The following is a 12,030-nucleotide window of genomic DNA, read 5'->3' on the forward strand; positions in this document are numbered from 1 at the left end:
GGCATGTGGGCTTCAGCAGTTGTGGCACGTGGGCTCAGTGGTTGTGGCTCGCGGGCTCTAGAGTGCAGGCTCAGTAGTTGTGGCTTACGGGCTTAGTTGCTCCACGGTATGTGGAATCTTCCCTGACCAGGGCTTGAACCCGTGTCCCCTGCATTGGCAGGCGGATTCTTAACCACTGCGCCACCAGGGAAGTCCTGTAGTTTTAATATGCATATCTCTTACCAATATGACAAACATGTTTTTGTATGTTTACAGGAATTTATAGTTTTCCTTTTTGAGTCGCCCGATCAGATCCTTGATTCATTTTCCTCTTGGGCTGTTGGTCTTTTTCTTACTAATTTGTAGAAGCTTTTTATCTCTAGTAAGAATTAGCCATTGGATATAAGGTGCGTTTATCCAAATATTTCCTCAGTTTGTTATTTGTTGTCTTTGTTTATGATTTGCTTTTGTTTTGGGTTTTTTTTGGCTATGCAGAAAGTTTTCTTTTCCTTAAATGCTATCTGGATTTTGTTCTGCTTTAAAAACACATTCTCAGTTGAGATTAAAGATTTTTTTAAATTTTTCTCGTCGAACCCTTTTTTTTTTTTTTTTGGTCTCGTTTGACCAACATCTTCCCATTTCTCCATCCCCAGACCTGGTAACTTTGCCTTCCATCACACCAAGGTAGGTGTGTGTGTGTGTGTGTGTGTGTGTGTGTGTGTGTGTGTGTGTGTGTGTGTGTGTGTGTGTGTGTGTGTCTGGTAACTTTGCCTTCCATCACACCAAGGTAGGTGTGTGTGTGTGTGTGTGTGTGTGTGTGTGTGTGTGTGTGTGTGTGTGTGTGTGTGTGTGTGTGTGTGTGTCTGGTAACTTTGCCTTCCATCACACCAAGGTAGGTGTGTGTGTGTGTGTGTGTGTGTGTGTGTGTGTGTGTGTGTGATGGGTCCTGGTAACTTTGCCTTCCATCACACCAAGGTAGGGGTGTGTGTGTGTGTGTGTGTGTGTGTGTGTGTGTGTGTGTGTGTGTGATGGGTCCTCGTTGCTGTGCATGGGCTTTTCTCCAGTTGAGGTGAGCGGGGGCTACTCTTTGTTGTGGTACGCAGGCCTCTCACTGTGGTGGCTTCTCTTGTTGCAGAGCATGGACTCTAGGTGTGTGGGCTTCCGTACTTGTGGCTCACAGGCTCTAGAGCCCAGGCTCAGTAGTTGTGGTACACGGGCTTAGTTGCTCCACAGCATGTGGGATCTTCCCGGACCAGGGCTCGAACCCATGTCCCCTGCATTGGCAGGCGGATTCTTAACCACTGCGCCACCAGGGGAGCCTTCTCATCTAACTCTTTTATGTTTTCATTTTTTATGGTTAAATCTTTGATCCAACTGAAATATATTTAGTGTGAGGAGTGAGGTAGGGATCCAACTTAAATTTTTTCCAAATGACTACCTAGTAGCCTTCAAATCATTTCTTTAATAACCCATGTTTTCCCTTCTGACATGCCATACTACCTTTATTACATACTAAATTATTATTATTTGTATTTATTTATTTATTTATTTATTTAGTTAGTTAGTTAGTTATTGCAGTACGCAGGCCTCTCAGTGTTGTGGCCCCTCCCGTTGCAGAGCACAGGCTCCAGACGCGCAGGCTCAGCGGCCACGGCTCACGGGCCCAGCCGCTCCATGGCATGTGGGATCCTCCCAGACAGGGGCACAAACCCGTGTCCCCTGCATCAGCAGGTGGACTCTCAACCACTGCGCCACCAGAGAAGCCCCCATACTAAATTATTGTAGTGCTACGTATGGGCCTTCTGGATTCTCTGTGCTGTTCCACTGCTTTGTCTGACCATGTGCTGGTATTACACTAATACCAGTTTTATAATATGTTTTAGTTTTATAATGTTCTACTATTTGGTAGCCTCTCCTTGTTACTCTTATTTTTCAGAAGAGATCAGCTATTCTTGCATGTTTATTTTGTCCAGTGGGCCTTCCCTCATTTTGTTTTATTTGATTATATTAAATTTTTGAATTTATTTAGGGTGATTTGACATTTTTATAAGATTGAGTCCTCCTATTCAAGAAAGAACAAGGTCAATACTTTTTTTAAAATTTTATTTATTTATTTATTTTTGGCTGTGTTGGGTCTTTGTTTCTGTGCGAGGGCTTTCTTTAGTTGTGGGAAGCGGGGGCCACTCTTCATCGCGGTGCACGGGCCTCTCACTATCGTGGCCTCTCTTGTTGCGGAGCACAGGCTCCAGATGCGCAGGCTTAGTAGTCGTGGCTCACGGGCCTAGTTGCTCCGCGGCATGTGGGATCTTCCCAGACCAGGGCTCGAAACTGTGTCCCCTGCATTAGCAGGCAGATTCTCAACCACTGTGCCACCAGGGAAGCACAATACTTTTTAATAAGTAGTAGTACATGCCTGGAAAGCTAGGCATAAATAGATGGGTGTAGCCATAACACCTTGACCATGGTGGAGTGCCCTCTCTGAGAGCATCCTTATTCCCCCTACTGTGCTTCCCTATCCCGATTGGTGGGGAATATCTTTGTATGATGTGGAATTGGAGCTTCAACCCCATAGGACTGACCATTGCAGCTGCAGCTCTCCTTGTCTTAAATGAGGAGCAACACTTTACTGGTTTTTCTTTTAATTCTCAAGAGTTTGGTGACTTTTGATTTATGTGAGAAATATGTTCCAATTTTTCCTCTTAAGAAGCTATTAACTTGATTATAATGAAGTATTATTTAGTTGTAGAGTTACATATTTTATTCTGGGTGTCTCACTTTAACTATTTGGTTGCTTTTCAGAAATCCTCAGAACAAATTGCAAAATTACAGAAGCTTCATGAAGAGGAGCTGGCCAGCAAAGAGCAGGAACTGACTAAGAAGTTTCAGACCCAAGAAAGGGAATTTCAGGAGCAAATGAAAGTAGCTCTTGTAAGTACCTATTTTGTTTCGGCCACATTATAAAGTTGTCAGCCCCTCACCCCTGCCTCCCAGCTTGAGGTCACACTACTGGCAGCCTTAACATTTGAGTGTGCAGAGAGGGTTGGCCGTAGGCAGGAATGAGGCTGTCAGAGCTTGTTAATTTAGTATTATCTGAAAATTAAATTTTCTCATCTAACAAACTTTCATTAATCAGTTTGTTTATCATTCCTCTAACCCTGGCTGTAGGCTGTGTGATTAGGGAGAAGTAGAGGGGAACATAGGGTAACTGAAGCAGCAACTACGTAACTTAGGAAGAATGTCTAAAAACTCACCAGACTGAATGTATCAGAGCTTAAGGTTCAGAGAGTTTGCCTGAATGCATCTTAAAGAAGACAAAATGAAAATAACCAAGTAGTTTTCATTTTAAGTAGAATAATTTCAGTAATTTTCAATCCATATGATGTTTAAGAAGATAAAGTAAAATGAGAAAACTGGCTGAACTAACTAAAACAATAACCAGAAAAACGAAGATAAGAAAGATGTGTTGGCATAGTATAATTTGGAAGTTTAAAGCAAAAATTTTTTTCTCTTGAACTGTGAAGTATTAATGCTGAAAATGTAGTTTACTGTTTTTATATGAAGCTATTATCCATGAGGTAATATGTATAATTAAAAAATGCTTTTAGTGTGAAAGGATGAGAAATAGTTTTTATAATTTTAATCTCCGTTTTTTTGTTGTTGTTGTTGTTTTTGGCTGCATCGGGTCTTAGTTGTGGCACACGGGATCTTTGTTGAGACGTGGCTTCTCTAGTTGTACCGTGCGGGTTTTCTCTCTCTGGTTTTGGCGTGTGGGCTCCAACGGGTGTGGGCTCTGTAGTTGGCGGCATGCGGGCTCTCTCGTTGTAGCGTGCAGGCTCAGTAGTTGTGGCATGTGGGTTTAGTTGCCCCTGGCATGTGGGATCTTAGTTCCCCGACCAGGGATCGAACCTGCGTCCCCTGCATTGGAAGGCAGATTCTTTACTACTGGCCCACCAGGGAAGTCCCTTTAATGTCCTTTCTTTTACACATTTTTTTTTTCACTGTCAGCTGGACCTGGGCCTCTGAGGATTTCCAGCAGCTGTGATCCTTGAACTGAGTCAGGGAGTTCTCTAATCTCTGTGGGGCCAACAGGCACATGGTTTGACAGTGCTGTTGGCTGAGGTTAGTGGTTTAGTCTGTGGTTGTGAAATGTACACCTCTACGGGTACATATTTGTATTTTGTTGGTCCAAAAAGGATTTAAAGTTGTTTACAAGAGTACTTAAAAACTATAACACGATAGCATACATTTAAAATAGGGATAAGGAAATAAAGGAACAAAGCGGGACGTTAAGGACCTAAATGAAGCTGGGAATGGTGCTAAAAATTCAAGTCATAAAGACCTGCTGTGGGTTTTCATGCTGGAGTAATTGGGGGCACTGAGCCTTGAACATTGGCCTTTTTAACACTGTGTTCTGGGAACTGACATACTCAGACATCTTCCCACTAGCGAGCACAGGACATGAACACGTAAAGTACACATATGTGCACATGCTCTCGCCCCCTTCCACTCCCCTTCCTACCTAGTTTCTCAAAGGAGTTAGCTTGGAGTTGAGAATCAAAATTCTTCAGACTATTAAAATTTCCTGTTTTATATTTATGGACATAGATAGAGATGCATTTAACATACCGTTTACATTAAACAATATAACATTTTTAAATGATGTTTTAAAATTGATGTTATAGAAACTAATATTTTCTTATCAGTCTACTTATAATATGGTACAAAATCTTTACTTAAGGCAATATGCTTCACCAGAGTGAAATGGACTGAAAATATTACTGTTGGCCACATGAACCCTAAGCAATAGGTATAGATAAGTATACTTAATTGGAGTCCAAAGTAACTAAATGTTAAAAGTGCTCTCTGGAGCTTCTCTTTTCAGAATAGTAAACAGTATTAATATGAATGCTGACATATACTAAAGACAGTCAAAGAAGAAGCTTGTCAGGGCCAGACCATCTGAAGAGTTATATAGGCTTTTATAAATGTTTCCTTGATCTAATCCATATATTCACATGTAATCTTCTGATTTTGATTTGCTTTTCTGTGTGGGGTTCCCTATTATAGTGAGGTATTTCTCATAAATCATATAAATTTCTCAGCCTAGAGTTGAAATACCAAACTGGCATGCAGAGAAGAGGTAGTAACAATTGTGTGACCCTGCACATTCAGTGACATTTTGCAAAACATTTTAAGTAGCGAAAAGATAGCAGACATAGTAGGGTTACTGGAACAAAATTTTTCATATCAATAGTGATTGTGGCAGAGATTGGCCAGACCACACGGAAAAAGCCACAGTGCCTTATTTCTGCAGACCAGGGTGTGGGAAAAGAGGTAATGATACTGCCTATCTCTCGGGGCTGGTGTGCGGATCAAATGAAATGAATGATTCCTGTGGCAGTGCTTTGGGAATGCTGAAGATCTACGTGGGTCTAAGGTGGTGTTACTGTTTTTGGCACAGGAAAAACGTCAGTCTGAATATTTGAAGATCACTCAAGAAAAAGAACAGCAAGAATCTTTGGCCTTGGAAGAGTTAGAGCTGCAGAAGAAGGCAATCCTCACAGAGAGCGAAAACAAACTTTGGGACCTTCAGCAAGAAGCAGAGACTTACAGAACTGTAAGTTTAAATACTCTTCAGGTTCCACAGCTGTGGAACTGCTTGTATAGGAAAACTGTTGTTATCTCCGCAGTCGATATAAGGTTGTAGAGAAGCTTTTGTTTTAGATTTACATATACCTGCACTCCATTCATTGTTAGGTAGTAAGAGCTGTTCATGGGAGTGGTTTTGATGTCTGCTACATGGTGCTCCTGACCTGCCTTTAGTTGGCTGTATTTCTGTCAGCCACTTGCTCTGATTCTTTGCCCTCAGGCTGTGCAGCATCTTAGTTCCACTGCTTACTCACCTTTCATCTTTAGGAAGTGGCCTCATTTTGTATGCAGCACTTGCCCTGGCACCTTCCTGCCTGTTCAGCTTCATCTCGTGCCACGCCCTGGACATAATTCATTCTCTGTTTATATCACAGTTTAGTTACCTCATTGCTCTACTTTGACATTTAACTTTTCCCCAATTTTCCCATATTAAAAATAGTCCTATGGTGAGCATGTTAGTATATATATCTCCGTGTGCACATTTTTAAGGCCCTCTGTCCTTCCCCTGAACAGTGTATGAAATGTTCGACCTATTTTGAATATACTGACTGATGTTATTTAGACTTTTTAGCCTTTTTGCTCTGATTTAGACAGTGACACAGTCACACTTCTTACCTCTATTTCTAAACTATTTTCCCACTTCCAACATTTCTGTAAGGTGGCGTGGTAGAGAGGAATGGGTACTCAGGAGGCCTAGATCTTTCACTTACTAGCTTTGTGAATTAATTATACCTTAATTTCCTTACCTGTCACCTGAAGAGATTGATATTTGGTAATTTCTTAAGACCTTTCCAGCTTTGACATTCCTTGGCTCTGCCTTACATTCCTTACAATGCCTTGACATTCCTTAGCTCTTTTCCTTTCAGTCAAGATTGATATTTTCATGAGATAATCATTTTACTATTACTTTTTGTAAATTACTTTGGTAAAATTTGTGTAAGTTCCTTCTTTTTGAAAAATATCTTCTAAGTAATAATTTTGGGGGTAAGAGCCAGATACATTATTTTTCTTCCAGAATTAAGTTTTGAAAGTAATGGAATACTATTATAGGCCTTTTAAAAAAACAGAAAAATATACTCATCTTTCTACCAGCAGTTACTGTTATCTACGTTATGATTTATTTCTTTTTCACTATCCATTCAGAATATTCTTGAAAAAACAGGTAGTTGAAATAGTTACCCAGATAGGTAGAAAGAATCTGGAATTGTGAGTTGTGTAAAAAATAGAATCTTTGGGGCTTCCCTGGTGGCGCAGTGGTTGAGAGTCCGCCTGCTGATGCAGGGGACACGGGTTCGTGTCCCAGTCCGGGAAGATCCCACATGCTGCGGAGCGGCTAGGCCTGTGAGCCATGGTTGCTGAGCCTGTGTGTCCAGAGCCTGTGCTCCGCAACGGGAGAGGCCACAACAGTGAGAGCCCTGCGTACCACAAAAAAAAAAAAAAAAAAAAAAATAGAATCTTTTCTTTATTATATGATTCGTTTAGGAATTGAGCACAGATTCTTTGTCCTTTCTGGTGTTTGGTAAGATATATAAAGTTGTTTATCTAAATTTTAATCTTTAAGTAGGTGTAGACATCATGTCATATATATCATTGCTAACAAATATGTACTTTAAGAAAAACACATCTGTTTTCATTAACAGAGAATTCTTGAATTAGAAAGTTCTTTGGAAAAAAGCTTGCAAGAAAATAAAAATCAATCCGAAGATTTAACTATTCATTTGGAAGCTGAAAAAAATAAGCACAATAAAGAAATTACAGTCATGGTTGAAAAACACAAGACAGAATTGGAAAGTCTGCAGCATCAGCAGGATAACCTTTGGACTGAAAAACTCCAAGTCTTAAAGCAACAGCATCAGACTGAAATGGAAAAACTTCGAGAAAAGTTTGAACAAGAAAAAGTAACATTGTTTAATGACAGAGAGGTTCTCTTTCAGGCCCACATAGAAGAGATGAATGAGAAGACTTTAGAAAAGCTTGATGTGAAGCAAACAGAATTGGAATCACTATCGTCTGAACTGTCAGAAGTATTAAAAGCCCGTGACAAGCTAGAAGAAGAACTTTCTGTACTAAAGGATCAAGCAGATAGAGTGAAGCGGGAATTAGAGGCCAAGCTGGATGAACAGAAAAGTCATCACCAGCAACAGGTTGACAGCATCATTAAAGAACAAGAGATGTCTATCCAGAGAACTGAGAAGGCGTTAAAAGATGAAATTAACCAACTTGGGCTTCTTCTGAAGGAAAAGGACAAGCATTTAGAAGAGCATCAGGCTCATGTGGAGAATTTAGAGGCAGATCTTAAAAGGTCTGAAGGGGAACTCCAGCAGGTGTCTGCTAAGCTGGAGCTCTTTCAGTCACTGCAGAAGACCATGCATGAGCAGGTAGAAACATATGAGGAGCAGTTGGCCCAGTTGCAGCAGAAGTTGTTAGATTCGGAAACAAAAAGAATTCTTCTTACCAAACAGGTAGCTGAAGTTGACACTCAAAAGAAAGATGTTTGTGCTGAGTTAGATGCTCACAAAATCAAGGTACAGGACTTAATGCAGCAACTTGAAAAACAGAATAGTGAAATGGAAGAAAAAGTAAAATCTTTAACCCAACACTATGAGTCCCAACTTAAAGATAATATAGAGCAGGAACAGACAAAGCAACTCTTAATGGAAAAGGAAAATGTAATTTTACAAATGAGAGAAGGACAGAGCAAAGAAATTGAAATACTCAAACAGAAGTTATCAGCCAAGGAGGACAGTATTCGTGTTTTGCAAGAGGAGTATGAAACCAAATTTAAAAATCAAGAGAAAAAGATAGAAAAAATTAAGCAGAAAGCAAAGGAGATGCAAGAAACGTTAAAGAAGAAACTGTTGGATCAGGAAGCCAAACTTAAGAAAGAGCTCGAAAATACTGCTCTGGAGCTCAGTCAGAAAGAAAAACAGTTCAATGCCAAAATTTTGGAAATGGCACAGGCTAACTCAGCTGGAATCAATGATGCAGTGTCAAGATTGGAGACAAACCAAAAGGAGCAAATAGAAAGTCTTACTGAGGTGCACAGGAGAGAACTCAATGATGTCATAGCAGTCTGGGAGCAGAAACTTAACCAGCAAGCTGAAGAACTTCAGGAAAAACATGAAATCCAGTTACAGGAAAAAGAACAAGAGGTAGCAGAACTGAAGCAAAAGGTCCTCATATTTGGGTGTGAAAAAGAAGAGATGAACAAGGAAATGGCATGGCTGAAGGAAGAGGGTGCTAAGCAGGATACAGTGCTGAAGGAATTACAGGAACAGTTAAACCAGAAGGCTGCTCACATGGTTTCTGTCTCACAGAATGAAGCTAAACTGAAAGCTGAACTTGAAAAGCTGGAGGGTGACCTGAATCACTCTCTGAAGGAAAATACTTTTCTTCAAGAGCATGTAGCTGAACTGAAGATGCTGGCAGAAAAAGATAAGCTTAAGGTCTCTGAGTTGACTGAGAAGCTGAAAACCACAGATGAAGAATTCCAGAGTTTGAAATCTTCACACGACAGAACTAAGAAAAGCCTAGAAGACAAACGCTTAGAATTCAAAAAACTGTCCGAGGAGCTAGCAGTTCAGCTGGACATTTACTCCAAGAAAACGGAAGCCTTATTACGAGCTAAAGCAAGTGAGCTCATCCACATTAGTAGCAGTAAAATTAATGCCATTCTCTCTAGGGTCTCCCATTGTCAACATGACACAACTAAAGTTAAGGAGGCACTACTAAGTAAAACTTGCAAAGTTTCTGAATTAGAAGCACAACTGAGACAGCTAACAGAAGAGCAGCACACACTAAATAGTTCTTTACAACATGCTACACATCAGTTGGAAGAAAAAGAAAGTCAGATTAAGAGCATGAAGGCCGATATTGAAGGTCTTGTGACAGAAAAAGAAGCCTTACAGAAGGAAGGAGGAAATCAGCAACAGGCTGCCTCAGAAAAGGAGTCTTGCATCACTCAGTTGAAGAAGGAGTTATCAGAAAACATCAATGCTGTCACTTCGATGAAAGAAGAGCTTAAAGAAAAAAAAGCTGAGATCAGTAGTCTTAGTAAACAACTAACTGATATGAGCGCTCAACTTCAGAATAGCATCAGCCTAACTGAAAAAGAAGCAGCCATTTCATCACTAAGTAAGCAACGTGATGAAGCGCAACAGGAATTGCTGGATCAGGTGCGAGATTTATCTTTGAAAGTTGAAACTCTGAGTAAGGAGAAAACTTCTGCTCTTGAACAGGCCAACAAATTCTCAGAATGGAAGAAGAAAGCACAGTCAAGATTTACACAATATCAAAATACTAGTAAAGAATTGCAGATGCAGCTTGAGTTAAAAACAAAGGAAACCAGTGAAAAGGATGAGCAGATAACTTTATTGAAGGAGGACCTTGATCAGCAAAAGAAGAGAATTGAGTATTTAAAGGGGGAAGTGGAAGATAAGAAGAGCAAGATGGAGAAAAAGGAACGTAATTTACAGACTGAGTTAAAAACTCAAACAGCAAGAATTGTGGAATTAGAGGAGCATGTTACTCAGAAAACGATTGAAATTGAGTCCTTAAATGAAGTTCTTAAAAATTACAATCAACAAAAGGATATCGAACGGAAAGAAATGATTCAGAAACTTCAACACATTCAAGAGTTAGGAGAAGAAAAGGACAACAGGGTTAAAGAGGCTGAAGAAAAAGTCTTAAGCCTTGAAAAGCAAGCATCTTCCATGAAATCTGAACTTGAATCTACGAAGAAAGAATTGGAACATGTGAATTCAATTGTGAAAAGCAAAGAAGAGGAGTTAAAGGCATTGGAAGATAGACTTGAGTTAGAAAGTGCTGCAAAATTAGGGGAACTGAAGAAAAAAGCTGAACAAAAAATTGCTGCCATCAAGAAGCAGTTGTTATCTCAAATGGAAGAGAAAGAACAGCAGTATAGAAGAGACAGAGAAAGCCATCTGAGTGAACTAAATACAAAATTGCAGGAAAGAGAGAAAGAAATTCATGTCTTGGAAGAAAAACTTAAGTCGGTGGGAAGTTCACCGCAATCAGAAACATCAGTTGCACCCAGATCGGCAGAAAATGAGGCAGCACGTGCTGAGCAAGAAGAAGCAGAATCCCCAGGCTGTGTGCAGAAGGCATGTGAAGAAAAAATCCGTGTTTTACGAAGAAATTTAATTGAAAAGGAAAAGCTATCGCAGAGGCTAGAGCAGGAAAAAGAAGACACAATTTCTTCTCATTCTGAAATGCAGTGCAAATACCAGGAGCTCTTAATAAAGGTAGAACAGGCTGAAGCAAAGCAACACGAGGATCAAGTGATGATAAAGCATCTTCAAGAAGAACTTGAAGAAAAAAACAAATACTCCTTGTTGGTATCCCATCATGTGGAAGAAGAGGGAAGTAAAAATAACATAGGGGCAAAGCAGAACTTGGAGAATGTGGTTGATGGTGTCCAGAAAGCCCTCCAGGAGAAGGACTTGACCTGTCAGATCTTGGAGCAAAAGATAAAAGAGCTGGATTCCTGCTTATTGAGAGAGAGGGAAGGACATAGAGTTGAGATTGAAGCATTGATCTCAAAACTTGAAAGAGTACAGGCTCTACAACAACAGATGGATGGAAAAAGTAAACCCATGGAAGTTTTGGAAGAAAGTGCTGAAGAAAAGTCCAAATCTCATGTGGTCCAACCCAGCTTGCTTTGTAACATGGAGGCTGAGCACAATGACCTGGAGTTTAAATTGGCAGGGGCGGAGCAGGAGAAGCAGAAGCTGAGCCAGGAGGTGGTTAAACTGCAGAAGGATCTTCGAATGTTGCGGAAGGAACATCAGCAAGAACTGGATATAATAAAGAAAGAGTATGAACAAGAAATGGAAGAGAAAATCAAGTAAGTTTTTTTCAGTATGAATATTTTTAAGACAGTCCTCCTTAATGAAATCTCTCTTTTTTTTGTCTAATACAGTTAAGTTTCACAACCTAAACTTGTTAGTATCGAACATAAATATAATAAGTTAAATACCGAAGAGAAATAAAAACAATTTAATGCAAGAGGCAGTGTTATTCCATGTCAGTTTAAGGGGAAAAAAACCTTTTCTTGCCTATGAGATCATGGTTATTAGGTACATGTCCCAGTAATTATTTTAAAAATTATTTTTATATTTTTATTATATAATATAGATGTGTATAGTGAAAAATTTTAAGTCGAAAGTAAAAATTCTCAAATCATCAGGACCATTCCCTAGAGTTAATAATAGTTTACTTACCCTTCCAGAAGTTTTCTGTGCCTGGAGATGCACACGCACACGCACACGCACGTGGATGCACACTCCCTTAAAAATGGTTGATATTGCTGAGGTCATACTATATACACTGTCGTGAAGACCAGGTAACTCTTTACAGCTTGTTTGTTGTATGACAGCAGTT

At 39.9% G+C, this 12,030-nt stretch overlaps 1 protein-coding gene across 4 annotated transcripts in view; it reads left to right on the top strand.

Annotated features, from left to right (window-relative positions):
- GOLGA4 (golgin A4) overlaps window positions 1-12,030 on the top strand; it is a 111,696-nt gene that overhangs the window by 70,749 nt on the left and 28,917 nt on the right. For all 4 annotated transcript variants that reach the window (XM_060109167.1, XM_060109168.1, XM_060109169.1 and 1 more), the window contains 3 exons: window positions 2,779-2,907; window positions 5,441-5,596; window positions 7,269-11,494. In XM_060109167.1, the coding sequence (XP_059965150.1) occupies window positions 2,779-2,907; window positions 5,441-5,596; window positions 7,269-11,494 (4,511 nt within the window). The remainder of the gene's footprint in view (window positions 1-2,778; window positions 2,908-5,440; window positions 5,597-7,268; window positions 11,495-12,030) is intronic.

The sequence above is a fragment of the Mesoplodon densirostris genome, chromosome 10 (assembly GCF_025265405.1).
Source record: "Mesoplodon densirostris isolate mMesDen1 chromosome 10, mMesDen1 primary haplotype, whole genome shotgun sequence".
Lineage (NCBI taxonomy): Eukaryota > Metazoa > Chordata > Mammalia > Artiodactyla > Ziphiidae > Mesoplodon > Mesoplodon densirostris.